Source organism: Sarcophilus harrisii, chromosome 5 (genome assembly GCF_902635505.1).
Source record: "Sarcophilus harrisii chromosome 5, mSarHar1.11, whole genome shotgun sequence".
NCBI lineage: Eukaryota > Metazoa > Chordata > Mammalia > Dasyuromorphia > Dasyuridae > Sarcophilus > Sarcophilus harrisii.
This window is the reverse complement of record NC_045430.1, coordinates 231,841,704-231,862,305: the sequence shown is the minus strand read 5'-3', so window position 1 is coordinate 231,862,305 and position 20,602 is coordinate 231,841,704. Positions and strand designations below refer to the sequence as shown.

The 20,602-nt window shown below is 33.6% G+C and overlaps 1 protein-coding gene across 2 annotated transcripts in view; it reads left to right on the top strand.

Annotated features, from left to right (window-relative positions):
• The window catches only part of SPAG6 (sperm associated antigen 6), an 83,209-nt gene that overhangs the window by 45,450 nt on the left and 17,157 nt on the right, over nucleotides 1–20,602 (top strand). For both annotated transcript variants that reach the window (XM_012551247.3, XM_023505085.2), the window contains exons 6-9: nucleotides 4,942–5,147; nucleotides 6,190–6,363; nucleotides 7,397–7,549; nucleotides 10,072–10,263. In XM_012551247.3, the coding sequence (XP_012406701.1) occupies nucleotides 4,942–5,147; nucleotides 6,190–6,363; nucleotides 7,397–7,549; nucleotides 10,072–10,263 (725 nt within the window). The remainder of the gene's footprint in view (nucleotides 1–4,941; nucleotides 5,148–6,189; nucleotides 6,364–7,396; nucleotides 7,550–10,071; nucleotides 10,264–20,602) is intronic.

The following is a 20,602-nucleotide window of genomic DNA, read 5'->3' as shown; positions in this document are numbered from 1 at the left end:
TTTGCTGCTCAACAATGAGCCATTCATGGGACAGAAAGGCACCAGTTTATTCCTTTACTGGCATGGTCTAGTATCAAATCTGAACACTGTACGTTCACTTGTCTGCAAGCTTGCAATGAGCAGCTTGCATATTTCCTATCCTTTCTGGGTAAATGAAATACGATTCAAATAACTAGTCTTTATTACTAATAATGTACAATTATTAAAATAAATTATTTTTTTGTTTTTTAGGATAAATAATACCCTCAAAGATAGTAAGGATATAATTTAGGGGATTAAGGGAAAAGATGAAAAACTAAAGAGAAAGAATGCTTCTGCTTTATATCAAGTAATAAATTAGATGAAAATGACTAATTATGCCTTTACTGTTTTATCCACATAGGAGATACAATTCTCCATAATTGTTTAAAAAAAAAAAACCAAACAAATATCAGTGATCTCATGTGCTATGAGAATATTTCTTTTTCTTAACATAATAAATCTTTCCATTCTTACCCCTTTTCTTGTTTATTTCAGTAGTTATCTTTAGACCTATCATAATAACATTTTACACTTAATGGAATTCTTTGTGATTTACAAAGTATTTCATGTTATTAAGTTATTTGAACCTTGAAGCAGCCTGTAAATATAGGATAAATATTATTGTTGCTCTTTTACATAAAAGTAAAGTTCAAAGGATAATTGGGTTCCCTAAATTAGTGGAACCCCAAAGTGGCCTTCCAAGGATGTGAATCTGAGTACTCTGAAGTTCAAGACTTTTTCCACTTTATCTTTCTGCTTTTCAAGAAAAACTATATTTTAAAAGGAAATAATAATTTGGCGATTTGCCTATAATTTAAAACAATAAATGTCTAACATCTTTATCAACATTATTCATGAGTTCATCATTCATTGCTTTTTTTTGCCTAAGGCATCCAAGCTAGAACATGCTTGAACACCAAGGGTTACTTTTTTCTCTTAAAAGTCTGAATCAGATAAGGAGGCTGATGAAATATGATGTGGCTTTTCTAGCCTTCACTTGATCATCTCCCATAAAGGGACCTCCCTATTTCTATAAGGCAATCCAATTCCACTTTTGGACTACTATGAATGTTAGGAATAAATACCATTGTGTTTATATAACATTTCACTTGCAAAATTCCCTTCTCAGAATTACATGAAGTAGATAGCTCAAGAATTATCATCGCTATTTTATAAATAATGGAGAAACTGAGGCTACTACGCTATAACTACAGAAGACTTGAACTCATGTTATCCTGACTACAAATTTAACACTTTTTTTTTTTTCTGCTAGGATTCAGTAATGTCTAATACATATAGATAGTATAAAAGAATATGTCCTTTTGGGATTCAAATCTATTATTTTATCAGTTTAGGGAATTCCTAATTTGTAAAATCTTGCCTGCTATAGGGATAAGCAACTTATCTATAATCTACAGTTTTAGAGAGTTGCCTGGGGAACTGAGAGGCTGAATGATTTGTTTGTGGTCAATCAACAAAGATCTAATCTTTTAGGTGCCAGGCATTGTGCTAGAAAAACCAGTTAGACCCTGTTCATGATGCTAGCTGGGAGAGATGATATGCATATAGTATACACACACACACATACACACACAGAGGAATTATATATACATAGATATACATGAAAACACACACACATACACACACACACACATATATATATATACACACACATACATGCATATCCTATAGAGATAATTTTGGAAAGAAGGCATTTAACAGGAAAGATTTCATGTAGAAAGTGATTCTTTAGCTGAGTCTTGTTGGAATCTGAGGATAATGATGTGAGAGACATGGAGATAGTAATGACAAGATTTGGCAATTGGGATTGGACGTGGGAAGCGAGTGAAGATGAGACTGACACACAAAGTCACAGACATTGGTAACTAATAAGTAATAGGGTCAAGTGCTGGAGCCTGGCTCTTCCTGATGCGAAAGCTGGCCGCCTTTCTGTTATTTCATGGTGCCATTAAATCACACACACACACACACACACACACACACACACACACACACACGTAGATACACAAGAAACAGAATGACAGTGGAGAGATTTTCAAATTGTGGTCCAGGGACACTTAAGGATCTCTGAGACAATCAGGAGGTCAATAAGGTCAAACCTGTTTTCATCATAATGTAATATATTTTAATATTTAATTTTATTAATAATTCACATAAAAAAGCCCTTTGGGGAGGGAGGAATGCTTAATAATTTTTAGAAGTAAAAAAGGGTCTTAAGATCAAAAAGTTTGAAAACTGCTAGAGGAGTGTATAGGGTTAGCCTTAAGAGTCAAGAAAAAGTGGTATTCATTTCCACCTCTAACTTCCCTTGGTATTGTAACTGGGAAAATCATTTAACCTTATAAAGCCTCTGGCATTTTCTCTAATGATAGAAATTAGAGACGAGATGCTTGTCTTCAACAGTAGAAGTATTTTTCATGCAAAGTATTTCCCAATGAGTGAAAGTGAATGTAAACAATAAATAAAAAATCAATTGATAAAGATATATGTGCAGTTAAGTACAATATTTTCTATTATGTCCTTTCTGATATAAAATTGAAATATCTTTAATATCTTTAATCAATTTTAATAAAATTGAAATAGAGAAATCATTCTCTATAAACTGTCTTAATTCTTCTACTATAAGGCAGCTCTTCAAGTATTTAAAGACACCTTGAAGACCTTACTTTCCCACATCTAGCCTCATTCTGTGTTACTGTATGCATACATCATGTGTACTCCAAAGGGTGACAGCATGAACTGAGTAGTTAAAAACAGCCAGGGGAATTCAATTTAATAACATTTGTTATCTACTTAAGATAGGAAGATAAAACAAAACATTTTCCTGTCTTCATGGAACTTCACGTAACAGGGTTTGATTTGATCTTTGTAGGATTTGGGGAAGGAATAAAGATATAAGCCTAATGATTTCACAATGAAAGAAAAAGTACACGTGGGGATTGTGAAAATAGTCAATGAAATTTAAATATAATCTAAAAAGAAAAACATGAACTGATGGAGTAATTTGGCAGCTCGCTTCAAGCAAATGGGTTCAGTTCATTGTATATTTATATTGTGTGAAGTTTTAATGTGACCTAACTTAAAAAAAAAAACATATATGACAAATGATAGACTGTCTGGATTCAAGAAAAACCCATCTATCTTATCTATCTATCTATCTAGATAAAGATATATACACATATATATACACAAATATATATATATATATATGCATCACACACATGCAATGGAAACATCAAATGACTCATTTGATATAGGATTAGAGATTAGAGACATATACAGTTCAACTTTCTATGTAGTTCCATTGCTCTCATTGTTTACAAAAGGTGAATATTAGGAAAGAATACAATGAGCTCTCTTTCTATCCCAGTGATATTATCACCTATTTGCTCATCACCAGCTTTGAAGCTGTCTCAGAGGGATCTATTTTATTGTTAAGTTGATACTCCAGTAGTCTGTTGCTGCCTTTGTCTTCTATCTTTATTTTTCTTTTACTTGCTTTTAGTTTTGGAGAAAATTATATATTAACATCCCTTCATGTTCAGAAACCAGATGTTTTTTTAAGTAAGGCAATAAAAAACTATTGAGTTCTTCATTTGTTATGTAGGTAATGCATAAGGTGTAACTTACTTCCTATATCCTACCTAAACTGTAAATATCATGTGATAGAAACTAAGTGCTTCTGTGCTCTTAAAATAATTAAAAAAACAAAAAACAAAGTTGGAGCAAACAGCAGCTGTCTTTTCTAGTAGTGTTTCCAGTAATACCACTTTTTTGAAAAAGTAAGATTTTTACTAGCAGCACATCCTCCCTTTTTTTCAAATAAAAGAATCATATCTTCTTAAATGAAAGATGGATCAAAATACTTGATGAAAATTCAGATAATTATGATATAATAGTTTTAAGGTATAGTGACACTATAAAACAAGGGAAGAGAAGGGGCCACTTTAGAAAGGAGACAACATTTTTTTTAAAAAAAGGATATTTTTTTCATTAAAATTTTTTAAAAGGACATTAAAATTATATGGATATGTATCAATGTAGATATGAACAATATCCTAATCTTACTCTGTGGCAATTTTTCAAAATCTTTTCATATGGATCTTCAATTATTCAAATTTTAAAACTCCTGTAGAACTGGTATTAATGAATATGTACATTAATTGGCACATCATATGATGAAAACATTCAAATTACTTAAAATATTGCTCTGATTCCTGATTTTTAATGTGGTAAAGATGAACTGATTAAGTATTAACATTAAATATTTAGTATTTAGATACATCACAGAACCTGGTTTTTTAATAGGAAAGCATGTTTTAAAAGTTCTAAATACTGTAACTAGATATTTGTGTTGCATTTTAAAGTAAAAAATAATTTTTGATAAGTGATCCAAAAGAAATGGAATTTTAAAAAATTCTTTATTACTGCGTTGACACATGATCCATGTTAATGTTTGCTTACATAAATAGGACAAATACTGCCTAATTAGGATGGTTGGTCAAATTTTGGTACTTTAATTTTCTCTGTTATTGTAAACCATGCATAAAATGCTTGCCTATTGATAAACGCAAAATAGTCAGGGCTTAAACAGCTGACATCTGCTTACTCTCTCTCTCTCTTTAAAAAAAAAAAAGCAGAATAACAAGCCATTTCAGCCTAATCTACCTCAAATGTGTGCATGTAAATGGAGGTCCATCGATTGACCTGTATTCTTTTCAGCTCAGGATTGGTCCACATGGTTTATGAAAACCAGGAGGGCTGATTTGAAATGCAGATGTCGAGACAGTGCAGTTTACCCTCCCCTTTTTTTTCTTTGCTGTATCTGTCAGGGTGAAAAATGGCTTGCACAAGGGTCAGTCACCCATACTCACTTAATTACTTTTCTTGGACCCACAGAACTGTCGCAAGCTGTGGTGGATGCGGGAGCAGTGCCCCTTTTAGTACTCTGTATCCAGGAGCCAGAAATTGCTTTGAAAAGGATTGCTGCCTCAGCTCTCAGCGATATTTCAAAGCATTCTCCAGAGTTAGCCCAAACAGTGGTGGATGCAGGAGCAATTGCTCACTTAGCACAGATGATCCTGAACCTTGATGCTAAACTGAAGGTACTTTAAAAATATGTTTTTTAAGTTTTCATTATTAATATTAGAAAGAAAATTCCTATGAATTAAATTGTTAAAAATAAAATTCCTAAAATAATCACTCAGTTTTCATTGAGAACAGATGTTACCTTGCATAGGTCTTCTGATGTATAAAAATAATCCATTAAATCCATTTTTAGAAACAGAATCACATTTAGGAAAATTGCTTTGCAATAGAATGAAATATTTCAAGGAGCATAAATGTATCCACATCAGTAGTACTAATAATTAAAACATTCCCACTAAAACATATTCTTGTTTTTTTAAAGTAGAACAACATAATGCCATATTAATATTATCTTGTTTATAGATTTATCATTTCTTAAATGTGTTTTTTTATTAATATGGATGTTAGACTTGTTTGGTATCTCAAAAAAGGGTTAAAAGTCACATGAAGACTTTTGGAACCTCTATATATTTTTAAATAATATTTTATTTTTCCCCAATTATAATTAAAAACGATTTTAACAATTTTTTTAAAATTTTGAGTTCCAAATTATCTCCCTCCCTTCCTTCTCTCTCCCCCTTCTTGAGACAATAATTGATTTTACATAGGTTATATATGTGCAATGTCATTTAGTATATTTAGAAAATTCTATTATTTACATTAAAGTAAAAGTTGAATTTTTGAAAGATGGTATCAATGTTATGACAAAATTTAAATCTTGGGCCTCAAAAGTCAGTTTTTAGCAACAGAAACCTAAATATGGCATAAATTTCTATTTTGAAAATTGCATAATTATGGGATTTTGTAGTTGAAGATTATTTTATTTGATCATTTACCATTGTGTGAAGCTTTAGTAAATGAAAAGAAACCTTTACCTTTAGATACTAGTGAGCATTCTTAGTTGGATATGAATGAAATTCAAGTCACATGAATATATGCTTATGTTTTCCTTTATGCCCCAAACCGTGGAAGTCTATGTAGAAAGGCTTATGAAAGTCTGAAAAAAATTGTTTACAAACCCTCTCTAATGGAGTCTAAATAATTATTCTTATTCAATAGCGTCAAGTGCTTTCTGCTCTTAGTCAGATAGCCAAGCATTCGGTGGACCTGGCGGAAATGGTTGTTGAAGCAGAAATTTTCCCTGTGGTTCTTACGTGCCTGAAGGACAAAGATGAATACGTCAAGAAAAATGCTTCCACGTTAATTAGAGAAATAGCAAAACATACACCTGAGGTAAAAAGTAAATAAAAACAACAAAATAAATCTCCTGTAAATAAAATGGCACCTTAGCTTCATTGCATTGGTTAAACTGATGGACATGGAGTCAGAAATCCACTTCTTCCCTTCACAAACTCGCTATTAAAATGACTTTGGGCAAGACGTTTCATTTCTCTTGGCCTCAGTTTCTCCATTTCCAGAGTGGAGAGAATACTAGTCATTACCACATTTTTGATCTTTCTTCAGGCAGGTATGCAGTTTTTCATACTTGCAATGGTTGTATAATAGATACTGCCTTTGTATAAAGGTTATGCAGAGTAACATTTATTTCCTTCCTGGTGCCTTCTACATGAATAGAAAATATGAAATAATAAGATGCAGAAAGTGAACAGATTCTCAAGTAGTTTCTAGGGTTGTTTTTTTTTGTTTATTTTTAGCAATAGCCACATTGACTAAATATTTTTCCTTCCTTTAAGGTATACATTTTTCATTTCACCAAACATCTTAACTTGACCTAGACACTTCATGATTGAAATAAAATCACTTGGAAATAGTTACTAGCTAAGGAAGGATAATTAGATTAGAATATTCCCAATGTGACAATGTATTTTCTACTCAATGATTAATCATCCTTAGACCCACTTATGATTGTTAGTTTCAATAGCTAGCTAGTTATGAGTTAGCCCTAGGCTCAGAGTCTAGGTGAGAAATTTTGACACCCATTATAATAGGGATAAAAGTTGTGCCATCAATGCATGAAAAATTAAACCACAGAATAAGCCACACAAGTGTATATATATATATATTGATGCACTGAAGAGGCAGGAAGGCTGCAGTTAGGTATTTCTTCAGTAAATGCATAGGAAATCTGTATATTAAATTTTACTTTATTCAGAAGTAAGTTATGATAATAAGCACATATCCTATTAAAGAAGCACACTTTGAGAATCCTAAATAAAAAATATTTGGGATACCATAGAAATGTACCAAGAAAAAGCGACCCTGTTGCCTTCTGCCTGAAGTTTCTACCTTGGTCCTTTTCTTGCAGCTTTCACAACTAATAGTTAATGCAGGAGGAGTTGCCGCTGTGATTGATTGTATTGGTTCCTGCAAAGGAAATATAAGGCTTCCTGGCATCATGATGCTTGGCTATGTAGCTGCACATTCTGAGAACCTAGCTATGGCAGTGATCATCTCCAAGGTTAGTTCTTCATATTTCCCTATTATCATTACAATGAGATTCCAAGAAAGATCTATAGACTGATATTGTTCTCATAGCATAAAATATGTAAAATGGCATATTATGTAACCAGAGGAAAAGAATCTCTGAACATATACCTTTTTATTAGCCATATATTCAGATAACTTTCTTAATGTACTGGGCCAGGATAAGGCTTCCATTTCAATGAGCTTTTAAGTAAATTGTTTCCTTAGCCCTTGCAATAAACAATCCTTTTATTTGAACAATTTTTGTAACTGTAAATATCAAGTATATTTGAAACCCTATGTTTTTGGTATTTTGTATTTATTAATGAGCTTCTGGAATGACAAGTGAGCTTTTAAACATGCAATTAATGCGGCTTTTTTACATTAATAACTTACATTATCATATTCAAAACTAAGGTCATTATTATTCTTTGAATTTTGGAACTTCTACTTCAGTCAGGAGTTGGGGACGGGGATGGCAAAGGAGTTCATGCAGGTAGGTTTCATTTGTCATTCCTTCAAACAAACTGACTTGATAGATGGAAGGCAGTAAGGAAAGAAAAGAATATAGACCTATTTTTGCTCTTTCAGCTTTGGGCTTTTTGTGTTGACCTTCTAAAGGAAGAAAATGTTAGTCAAATAGTCATGGCGTCTATAAGGACCCCTAAGGTGTGGACTTCTTATCAGGGTAGAAAACCTGCTTCTCTGCTTGAAGAGAAATGTGGATTTTTCAATCCCTTGCTAATCCTCAGAACATTCTCTCTATCCGTCATCCATCCTCATCTGCCATCTAATTTATGATTCCCTTTTGCTCCATTTCCCTTTTTTGCCCATTTCTCTCCTATTTTTTTTTTTTTTACTACTGCTATTAATTAGATTTAGAAACCCCACATTTCTTTCTCTAGTTCCATTTCTCAGAGATAGACTTGAAAGTTGTCATGTGAACTTGAGAAAGTTAGTTTAAGCCTCTGGTCATAGTGAAGTCTCTGCTGATGGTGGTAGTGATGGTGGTAGGGATTATGTCTGGGCCAATAGGATTAATGTTTCATGGCTTTGCTGGTTTCCTAGGTAACCAGAAGGCATAAACATAGACAGAGTGGGAAAGGGGAGGATTGCCTTTGACCTGTACTTTTTCCTTCTCAGACTTACAAGGTGACCTTACCCTTTCCTAGTCTATGTCTAGATTGGTCGGAGAGCAAGCCATCCACAGTCACAAAGACAAGGCCGGCTCTCCTACCACTTTCTTGGCAGGATGAACTGATGTTAGCAACATCTCACTTCTGAGTCTCGTTTTTATAGTTTCCAAAGCACTTTTCACATTTATATTTTGTTTGAAATTCACTACAACCCTGCAAGGTAGTCAGAACAACAGAAGCTACAGAATTTGAAGGGGTTGCTAAGAATTGCTGTCTTTTCGACTTAACGGCTGAAATGTGGACACCCTGGGTAGAGATCTCACTCTGAAGACTGGGGGGTGACCTTTTATACTGGCAGCCCCATCTTTAATTTTTTAGAAAAGAAACCAATTAAGTGCTTAGGCAGATTTTTTAAAAAGTAAATGAATTCTAATGGGCATGCTAAAGGACTGGCACCAAAAGGAATAAAAAATGATTTAACTTCCATTCCAGTAGCATGAGTGTATAAAGATGAATTCTTACAGTTATAAATTTAAGATGATCATAATTACAACTATGAAATTATTTGAAAATAAGGTTCATACAAATCCTAGTAGGACAATTTGTATTTTCTATAGGAGTGTAAACTAGTGAATATATTGAATCTTCTAGCTTTCTGCTATGAATATAAAGATTAATTGGAGATTCAAAGTAAAACATTGAAGCATACAACTGATGTACATCAATTATTTATATTTTAAAGAGTTATCATGATACAATATAATACAATAATGCAAAATAAAATATGATACAATAATACAAGTTAAAATAATACAAGATTATGTTTAAATATTGATCTTTTTCATGGATTAATTTGCTTTTACTGAAAAAAAATATCCTACTTTCAACGAATAACTTAGGTTATTTTAAGGAGTCCAGCTTATATCATCAATCCAGAATATAACTACCCTCAGATTTATTTTATTTGGTGAACAATGACAAGTTATTTAAATTAAAAATAGTAGATTGGTTATTTAAAACAAAGCTAAGCTAGAGATCTTGAAATCCTAAGTATTTTCAGGCTTTGTCACTCTGAAAGTGTTTCATTTCATCTACTATCTAGTCTGTGGTGCCTGTTGTTTGATTACATGAAGGCTGATTTGAAGAATCTAGCAGAGTTATTCTCCATTTAGTTGGATTGTTACAGATAATTAAAGTAAATTAGTTCTAGTCATTTTATTGACTCCAAAAATGACAGCCCCTGTGATATGCTCATCTACTGAGCCGGTTAGTGGGAAAGGGATCAAGACTAAAATGATTTCTTCTAATGTTTTGGAGCCAAAGAAGGCTCTTTAATCCTGCTCGAGATTCATAACACTTGCTCTTTTGATCCACACGGCAGGGAGTGCCCCAGTTGGCAGTCTGCTTGTCAGAAGAATCAGAAGATCATATTAAGGCGGCTGCTGCTTGGGCCTTAGGACAGATTGGAAGACACACTCCTGAGCATGCACGTGCTGTGGCTGTGACAAATGCCTTGCCGATTTTACTTACTCTCTACATGTCACAAGACAGTTCCGAAGATCTTCAAATAAAAGTAAGCACTGTGGTCAATTCATCTAGGGTTTGCTTAACTATTTGTGATTGTGTTTGGGGGAGGATTTAACTTTAGTTGCTTAGAAATATGTTGCTTTACAACATTGATATTTTGATAGGAATCCTATATAGAGTTAATAAATAATCACCATCTGGTTTATGTAATTGAATATTTATAATTTAAAGCTAAAAGCTAAATTAATGTGATTTTAGAAATATTACTCACTGGTCAGATGAAGATATTCTGAAGCTTGGTTAAAGAAGGATAGGGACTGGCTATTTTGCACATTGGCAGGAATGTAAGAATGATTCACAATGGCATATTAACCTTTAAAATTATTTTTAATCTTGCTTTTATACCTGCATTATTTCACGATTTTATATTTCAAAAATACCAATAGCCTGGAACAGATCAGCTAAATTCATTAGAAATATAAATATTAATAACATTGTTAAAAATGGGGAATTCATTTACTTGATGCTGCTTGGTTCACTTTTAAATTTTCTAAGAATACTGTATTTATATGAAAGGTCTTTCTTTTTGACAGTATTTCCTCTTTGAAATTTAATATATGTGGTAAACATATGAATAATCATTATTTTTGCAATAGTTCCTTATGTCTCAGACCACCACAACAGATCTAACATCTTTAAGAAATTTTTTTAATCTTTATGGAATGCGTGGGTAATATGCAAAGGGTAATAATGAACATGTTATATAAAACTTGACAGAAAGAATAGAATTTCAGTCTGTTTACATAGGACAAAAAAATTTGCTTTGGTGGCCTAGAGCAAAAAAGGAAGATTAGAATTCATTGAAAACCTCATTGCTTTATGCAATTAAAAGTTAAAAAAAAAAAAAAAAAAGGCAGGAAAATTCAATACATATACAACTCAGTTTAAATGTTAGATATATTCTTGGAAAATCACCTGAAAAGCCGTATATTAAATATTTTCCCATTAACTTGCATTATAAAATAAATGTATTCAACCAGAATGTTTTGCTCACAAAATGTAATAAATCACAATTAAAAAAATACAGTAAATATTGCACATGTTTAACCTATATTAAGTTAAGTAAGTATAACTAACTGACTCAGAAAGAAGAGAAAGGAGGAGGGAATAGATTGTGGAACTCAAAACTTAAATGTTAAAAATCATTTATACATGTAATTGTGGGGATGAAATATTTTCCTTTTTTAAAAAATTTATTTTATTATAGCTTTTTATTTACAAAATGTATGTATGGATAATTTTTCAACATTGATCCTTGCAAAACCTTGTGTTCCAAATTTTCCTTTCCTTCTCTCCCCCCTCCCCCAGAAGGCAGGTAGTCCAATTCATATTAAATATGTTAAAGTATATTTTAAATGCAATATATGCATACATATTTATACAGTTATCTTGCTGCACAAGAAAAATTGGATCTATAAAGAAAAAAAAACCTGAGAAAGAAAGCAAAAATGCAAGCAAACAATAAAAAAAGTGAGAATGCTATGTTGTGGTCCACACTCAGTCCCCATAGCCCTCTCTCTCTGGGTGTAGATGGCTCTCTTCATCACTGAACAATTGGAACTGGTTTGAATCATCTCATTGTTGAAGAGAGCCTCTTCCATCAGAGATGATGATCATATAGTATTGTTGTTGAAGTGTACAATGATCTCTTGGTTCTGCTCATTTCACTCAGAATCAGTTCATGTCAGTCTCTCCAAGCCTTTCTGAAATCATCCTGCTGGTCATTTCTTACTGAACAATAATATTCCATAATATTCATATACTACAATTTACCCAGCCATTCTCCAACTGCTGGGCAGTTTTCAGTTTTTTGCCACTACAAAAAGACCTGCCACAAACATTTTTGCACATCTGGGCCCTTTTCCTTCCTTTAAGATCTCTTTGGGATATAATCCCAGTAGAAACACTGCTGGATCAAAGGGTATGCAGAATTTGATAATTCTTGGGGCATAGTTCCAAATTGCTCTCCAGAATGGCTGGATCCGTAACAGTTCCACCAGCAATGTATCAGTGTCCCAGTTTTCCCGCATCCCCTCCAACATTTGTCATTATCTTTTCCTGTCATCTTAGCCAATCTGAAAGGTGTGTAGTGATATCTCAGAGTTGTCTTAATTTGCATTTTTCTGATCAATAGTGATTGGAGCACCTTTTCATATAACTAGAAATAGTTTCAATTTCTTGAAATATTTTCAAAAAATACATTAAAAATGTCAATCACCTATTTTAAAAGCAAATTTTAATATCCTGCTAAAATATCACTAAAATTAAAATTTGTCATAATGGGAATATAAAACAGCAAAATTTGTTTTTTCTTTTAGTAGTTTAAAAGTTCTCTATTGAATAGACTATCTACTCAATGCTCAATAATTAATAAAAGCCTAATATGTGTAAGCACTCTTCCTAGCAAAGAGACTTTAAAAAAATGAAATGATCCTTACCCTCAGGAACCTTAGATTCTACAATTAGGCATTGAAATGATCTTAACCAACTAGAATGTTGGACTGAGTCTACTAAAACGAAATTTAATAGGAAAAAAGATAAAATCTTAATATGGTTTCAAAAATCACTTTAAAAAGTATAAGACATGAATAGAAAGCTATTCTGAAATAAGTTACTTGGTTTTAGTGGACTGCAAACCCAGTATGGCAACAGTGTGACATAGCAGTAAAAAATGAATATGGTCATATGCCAAATTAAAAAGGGAATAATGTTTAGGACTAGAGAAGTAATCATTCTACCATTATTTGGCCTTCCCAGACCACATATTTCTTTTTTGAGCACTACTTTTTTGTAAGGAGATTGATACGCAAGAGAGCATCCAGAAGAAGGCACCATAATGGTGAAAGTTCTTGGACCATGATATATAGGAAGTGATTATCCAAAAAAGGAGAAAGCCAGAGAAGATATTATAGCTATCTTTGGGGTACCTGACTGTTACATGCTTTGTTTCTGCTTGACCTCTGAGGGCACAATTAGAGAGGATTAGTGAAAAAATCACAGGGTGGAAGATTTCGGCTTAATGGAGAGACAAACTTTATCACCCTCAGCGCTATTCATAAGCGGAATGGTTGCTGTTGGAGGGAGCTAATGAGCACCTTCTAGTGCTGTTATACACCCCTGAAGCTTCCAGCTCTGATATTTTGTGATTCTATGAAATATTCCGATCCTTCTCATTGTACAGATGAGAAAGCCACGACCTAAGGATGTTCAGTGACTTACCACTCCACAATCTAATTATCCACTTCTCCTTCTTTGTATTCCAAGAAAGAAGCAGAACTGAAAGGTTTTCTCCCCTTCTCCAATCCCTTTCCCACATAGCTGCCAAAACAATTGGCGTAAGGCACATGTCACATTTCTGCTAACAAAACTTTCAGTGGTTTACTGATGCCTTTAGGATAAACTATAAACTCCTTAGTAATGTCTGTCCCATCCCCCCATTCTGGCTTTAACCTACCTTTCTGGTCTTCTCTCTCTCTCTCTCTGTCTTCTTTCTGTCTGTCTCTCTCTCTCTGTCTCTGTGTCTGGCTGTATCTGTCTCTCTGTCTCTGTCTGTCTGTATCTCTTTCTCTGTCTTTATCTTTCTGTCTCTCTCTTTTTCTCTTTCTCTCTCTCTCTGTCTTTCTGTCTCTGTCTCTATCTCTGTCTCTGTCTCTCTGTCTCTTTCTATGTTTCTGTCTGTCTCTGTCCTCCCTCTCTTCCCCCATCCTTCCTTCTAAATCATCATCTCAGAATAGACAATTCAACTTTCCCTAAATTGAACTCTTCCTTATAAGAAAGGAAAACACTTAAACAATGTCTGACAGTGTCCGAAATGTTTGCCCACAGAGATCCCCACTGCCCTGCGGAGAGGAGGCTGTCTGCTTCATTATTTGTTTTCTGGGACCCTTATTACCCATTGCTGTCTCTGATATAATCCAAGTTGGAGCCACACTATTCTTTGTTCCTCCCAAACCATTTCCCATTTCCCATCTCATTGTATTCATGTGGATCACTTCCCCTATTTCCCCAAACGTCCAATGCACTTTCTCCTTGGTTTTATATCTTAGAATCCTTCATTTGCTTCAAGATCCAGGTGCCAAATCTTTTCTTCCTGTTAAAACATCTCCAATTTAGATGATCCTATGCATCTCTTGTAGTCCCCAACAGAATGTAAGCTCTTTGGGGGCCAGAGCACTCCTTATTTTTGCTTTGAATCTCTAGTTCCTGGGACATACCAGGACCATAATGTTGGTTAAAATGAATTGACTTAAGGTAGGCTTTTAACAGCTTTTCACTTATTTTGTTTCAGAAATGAAATGGTGACAAGTATGAGGGAAGGGAGGAAGGAGGATCAAGATTGATAATCACTTTTAAGAGATGACAGTAACTTTAGTTTATATCTTTAAAAACCCTTGTATACAACCCACTAGGACAGTACTACATTGCCTATTAAATTCTATATAAAAAGGGCATCTTCATCAGTCATTCACCCTGCCAATAGTTTTCCTAAGGCAACAAGCCCAGTCAAATATTTTTTATTATATTGCTGACTTGTTTTTTTTCCCCTAATGGCCCTTGGGCTCTTTTAGGAGTTGTTTTAAAGAACTCAAAATGCCCACTCAAGTCTGTTTGATTTGACATCAGCTCAGCCTGGGAAATTGTTAACCAGGAGAGTTGTGAACTGTCTAACCAGGCTCCTCATTTGCTAATCTTTAGCAGGTTTCAAATTATAAAGTCAAGCTGAGGTTCATTCTGTCCCCAAGGTATGTCAGCTTCTGTAACCACTTTCTAATTGATTCTGATCCTGGAAGAGTCATCAGGCAGAGTCTTAGAATTTGTATATTTTCAAGCAGTTTTACTTTTAGTTTTGTGTCTTATTTCAGATCAAATAACTTGGATGTAAACAAAAGAATAGTGTCTGTTAATTATAAGTGTAATCTTTGTGACATAAGATTTACATTGTTGAAAATACTCAGGTAATTTCAATTTTCTTTCTTATTTTTTAAAATCTGGATTTCAAGTATCACAATCAATCCATTTTGGCAGTATTAATTATTTCTGGCTACCAGTTCATTTATGAAGTTACTTCTAAGATAATTTTGTGGTCTGCTAATACACTGTTGGCTTTAGGGACTTTCCCCCTTGTTTGGGAGGCCAGAGCACTCCTTACTTAGACCAGGTTGACCTCAGAGCAAATAGAAACTTTCTGACAGCAACATTTCCCCCTCACTTTCAAGTATTTTACAGGAAATTAATGAGAACAGCAATTAATAACTTTGTTATCTCCACCCTCCCCTGTGATGAAAAAAAAAATCTCATCAAAGCCAAAAACATTTGAAGTGGTAACAAGTTCTAATTAAATGTTGATAATTTAATGTTGATCATTTATACTTGCTGAATCTATTAATTGATGCTTTTATCGTGGAGGCTGTTTAAAAGTAAAAACAGGGTTTCTAAATATATAGCATCTGCTTATTCTAAGTTTTGACAGAAAAAGCCCAGCGTTCTTTTCACTACAGCAATTTGTTATTAAAACAGAAGTTATCCCTCACCATAGGTGTTAGAAGTAGGTAGTGTAATGACTGAATCATAACTCTGCTGTGAAATTCAAGCATTTAATTTGACTTAATGCTACTAATTGCATCAAACAATGGAAAATACCTTATGTAAGATTCAATTTTATAACAGGAATGATTTAAAATAATGAATTATTTGACATTTTTTTTGATTCCTACATCAAAGGAGGAGAGTCTGTTTGGTGGTGAGATTTATATAAATAACTCTAGAGATACTCACCAAACACATTATCTTTCTAATGTGATGATCAAATGAAGTATTTTAAAACACTGATCATAGTGGCTGGCACTTAGTAGGTACTAAATAAATGCTTGTTTTCTTGCATTCTTAAATTAGTAGCTACATTAGTTCTTTTAAAAAATCTTTTATGGTTTCTAAGAGTCTTAAATTTCTCATGATGGTATGACTACTTGTTTTGATATTGATTTCATACTAATGCAAACTTTATTAGAGAGCAATAGAACTATATGTGATGGCTAAGATTTTATTCAATATAATTTGGGGGAATAGTACATGAGGATAAATATACAAAATGTTGTTTAATCCTCCAACCCTCTAGAAAAAAGTCAATAAATTGTCCTTATCTTCATCACATATAACTTCTCAAAATTCAAATGTGTATCACTTGTAAGTTGTAATTATTATTAAATGAAAGTATCACTAATAAGATCTCAGAGGGAAAACTCTTAGTATTGAATTAGTGCATCCTAGATATGAATCTTCCAGACTGTACAAATCAGATGAGAGAATGCACAGAAAGTTTGCGAATCTTAAAATACTACATGAATGTTAGCTAATTATTTAGATCATCTGCATTACCTATAACTAATGATAAACTGCATTAGAAGACCAGTCAAGAAGCAAATTAGAACTTGGAAGTGAAAAAAAAAAACTCCACCAAACCATTACTTGAATGTTAGCCATTATTATTAACTATGATATACCGAGAACCCAAGTGGAAACCGAATACCCAAGGGTCTGCTTGTGCTATGGACTGAAACTGAGTGACTAACTATAAGCAGATGGACCAGAATACATTCTTTAAGGACACACTGAAGCCCCAAACCAAACATTAAAGAGAATACCTGGAGTTTGGAGGCAAAGTGCCATGTGGCATTAATCAGTGAGTACAGGGCAGGGATGCTTGTATGTGGTGTCAGGAGACTGAACTACAGCAGTGACTACCATTGAAAGTCATAGCTATGGCTGGAGGTCAAAGGACAGGGTTTTTTGGTTTGTTTTTACAAATTTAACATGTATTAATCACACATTGACTGTTTCTAGTCATAGTTGAGTGAAAAGTATCCTGAAGAATAAGGAATTGTGAGAAATGTTTGGCATATGTTTCTATTGTTTTGTCTATATAACAAGTTTTAGGGAAGAAAGATGTATATTTGTAGATGCTCCACACTTTATGATCCCATCCACCCGGGTGGGACCCGGTTGGTCCGGGTGTTTTTGGCCCGGACACTAGAGTGGTTTGTCATTTTCTTCTTCAACTCATTTGGCAGGTGAGGGAACTGAGACAAACGGTTTAAGTAACTTTTCCAGGGTCATGGAGTTTTAAACTCAGGGCAAATTTTTGAGGAGAGATTTGAACGCAGGAAAATAAGTCTTTCTGATTTCAGAGCTGGCACTCTATCCACTTGAGCCATTTCCCTGTTGCTGTTTTTCTTTAATAATATTTTTATTTTTTCCAAATTACATGCAAAGACAATTTTTAATATTCAATTTTTAAAAAATTGAGTTCCAAATTTTCTTCCTCCTTTTACCTCCCCTTCCTTAAGATGGTAAGTAATTAGATAGTGGTTATATATGTGCAATTATGTAAAACAGTAGTCAGGTTGTGAAAGAAGAAACAGAACAAAAGGAAAAAAAAAACCTGAAGCAATGAAGTGAAAAATAGTATGCTTCAAACTGAAACCAGACTTCATCAGTTCTTTTTCTGGAGATGGATAGCATTTTTCATCATGAGTCCTTCTGCATGGTCTTGGATCACTATATTGCTGAGAATAGCTATGTCATTCACAGTTGATCATCACACAATACTGCTATTACTGTATACAATGTGCTCTTGGTTCTGCTCACTTCACTTTGCATCAGTTTGTGAAGGTCTTTCCAGGTATTTTCTGAAATCATCCTGCTCATTATTTTTTACAGTAGTCCATTATTATCTTACATCACAGTTTGTTTAACTGTTCCCCAATTGATAGGCATCTCCTCAATTTCCATCCTCCTCCAATCCATCATCATAAAAACAGCTGCTATACCTATTTTTGCCCATGTGTGGCCTTTTCCCTTTTATGTGCTCTCTTTGGGATGGAAACCTAGTGGTGGTAGTTCCAAACTGCTCCCCAGAATGGCTGGAACAGAGCTTCTCTGTTTTGTGGGTCATTACGCTCAAGAATTAGCTGAAGGTTTTCAATATCTCTGGGCAGAAGCTATCTTGCCTTTTGGCATTCAGGTGGGACATGGCTAGGTGATAAAGTAGAATACCAGGCCTGGAGTCAGGAAGATCTGAATTCAGATCCAACTTTTACTAGCTGTGTTGATCCAGGACAAGTCACTAAACTGCTGTCTGCATTTATTCCCTTATCTGTAAAATGGAGATAATAATAGCACCTACCCTGAAGGGTTTGTTGTGAGGATCAAATAAGATAATAATTGTAAGGCACTCAGCACAGTACCTAGTGCATAGTACCTTCCTTTCTCATTTTTTCCCTCTTTTGAGCTGATTTTTCTTGTGCAGCATGATGATTGTGGAAATACTTTCACCATGTACAGACTCTATTCCTTCCCAATAGATGATAAATTTCTTGTAGGCAGGGACTGTGGGGCTCTTTACCTTGACATTCCAGAGCAGGGCTTCTTAAACTTTTTTTACTTGTGGCCCTTTTCCACCCAAGAAACTTTTACATGACTCTGGGTATATAAGTATATAAAATAGATATACAAACCAAACATTTATTGATAATAAATCATAATTTTGGGATCCCTCATGTTCTAGCAAAGGTTCTTAAACTGGAGGTTGCAATTTATCTGAATGTGGGGGTCATAAAAAAATTGGTGACAGTAAAAGGTATCAAACTTTCCCCCAAGGTTTAATTCTTCATATAAAGATAAATAAGCTATCCATCTCATAAGTATGCAAATTTTCTTTCATCTTTAACAAATGGTAAAATTATATATCTGCCAAGAATTGCTTTGAAGTAAATTATTTTGTGATTTATCATCATTAAATTTTTTATTTGTATACCTGTTTTATATACCTATATACCAGGAGTCATATAAAATTTTCTTGAGTTAAAAAAGGTCGCAAGGAGAAAAAGTTTAAGAAACTCTGATCTAGAGTATGGATCTGGTCTTGGAAGAGCTTTTGGAGCATCTAGGCCAACCCATTTATTTTGCAAATGTGGAAACTGCTACTGGCCCAAAGTAGTCCTGTCATTCACTAGCAAGGAGAATGAGAATTTGCATTCAGTCTTCTGATTTCTAATCTCTTCTACTCTCTTGGCTTGGAAACTCTGCTTGCTCCTCACTGCTTATCTTGGTTTTTTTGTACTATTCAGTAAATATTTTTTGAATTGTTGAATAAAATGAGGCAGGTTTCTACATTTTATTCATGATATGAATGTATCTGCAAATTTACACTTTATTTCTATACAGTGAAACTTTGCCCAATGTATACAAGCAGGATCTTTAAATCTTAATTCCTCTAGAGAAAATGGAATGACTGATCATTTTCTTGTTGTGGAATTCTAAGTTACTTTTTTCTCATATCCCTTACCTTGTCAGGAATAGGATTGATTACTTCCTATTTTTAATAGCATTTTAATTTTCTAAATTCATGCAAAGATAGTTTTCAATGTTCACCTTTACAAACCTTGTATTCCAAGTTTTTTTCCCTCTCCCTTCTTTGTTCCTCTCCCCAAAATAGCAAGCAATCCAATATAGGTTAAGCTTGTGCAGTTCTTCCAAATATATTTCCATATTCATCATGCTGTACAAGAAAAATCAGATCAAAAGAGAAAAAATGAAAAAGAAAAAACCCCAAGCAAACAACAACAAAAAAGTGACAATACTATGTTTTGATCCATGTTCAGTCTCCATCCTATTTTTTTTAGCCACTTGCAATTCAGTTTCTTTCTTTATAGATATTTTAAGCTCACTCTGTCATTGAGTTTAAAATTTAACAAGAAAGAAATTGGTCACATAATTTCATGTTAAATTAATCCAATATAATTCATACTTCACCCTGAAATCTGTTATTTTTTTAAAAATAAAACACAACTTCAGATTAGATCAAGAAATTGATTTCATTTTCAAATTCCGGGAATATAAGACAAGAATCCTTTTTTAAAAAAAATAATAGCTTTTTATTTTCAAAACATATGCAAAGATAGTTTTCAATACTCATCCTTGCAAAATCTTGTTTCAGTTTTTTTCCCTATCTCTTTCTCCCACCTCTTCCCTAGACAAGTAATCCAATATATGTTTAAATATGCTTAATTTTTCAATACATATTTCCACAATCATCATGCTGCACAAGAAAAATGAGATCAAAAAGAAAAAAATGAGAAAAAAAAACAAAAAGCAAGCAAACAACCAAAAAAGGTGAAAATATTATGTTGTGATCCACATTAAGTCCCCATGGTCCTTCCTGTGGATGCAGATGGCTCTCTCCACACAAGTCTATTGGAATTGACCTGAATCATTTCATTGTTGAAAAAAGCTATGTAATGATATTCGTCATCCTGACATCTAGGGGA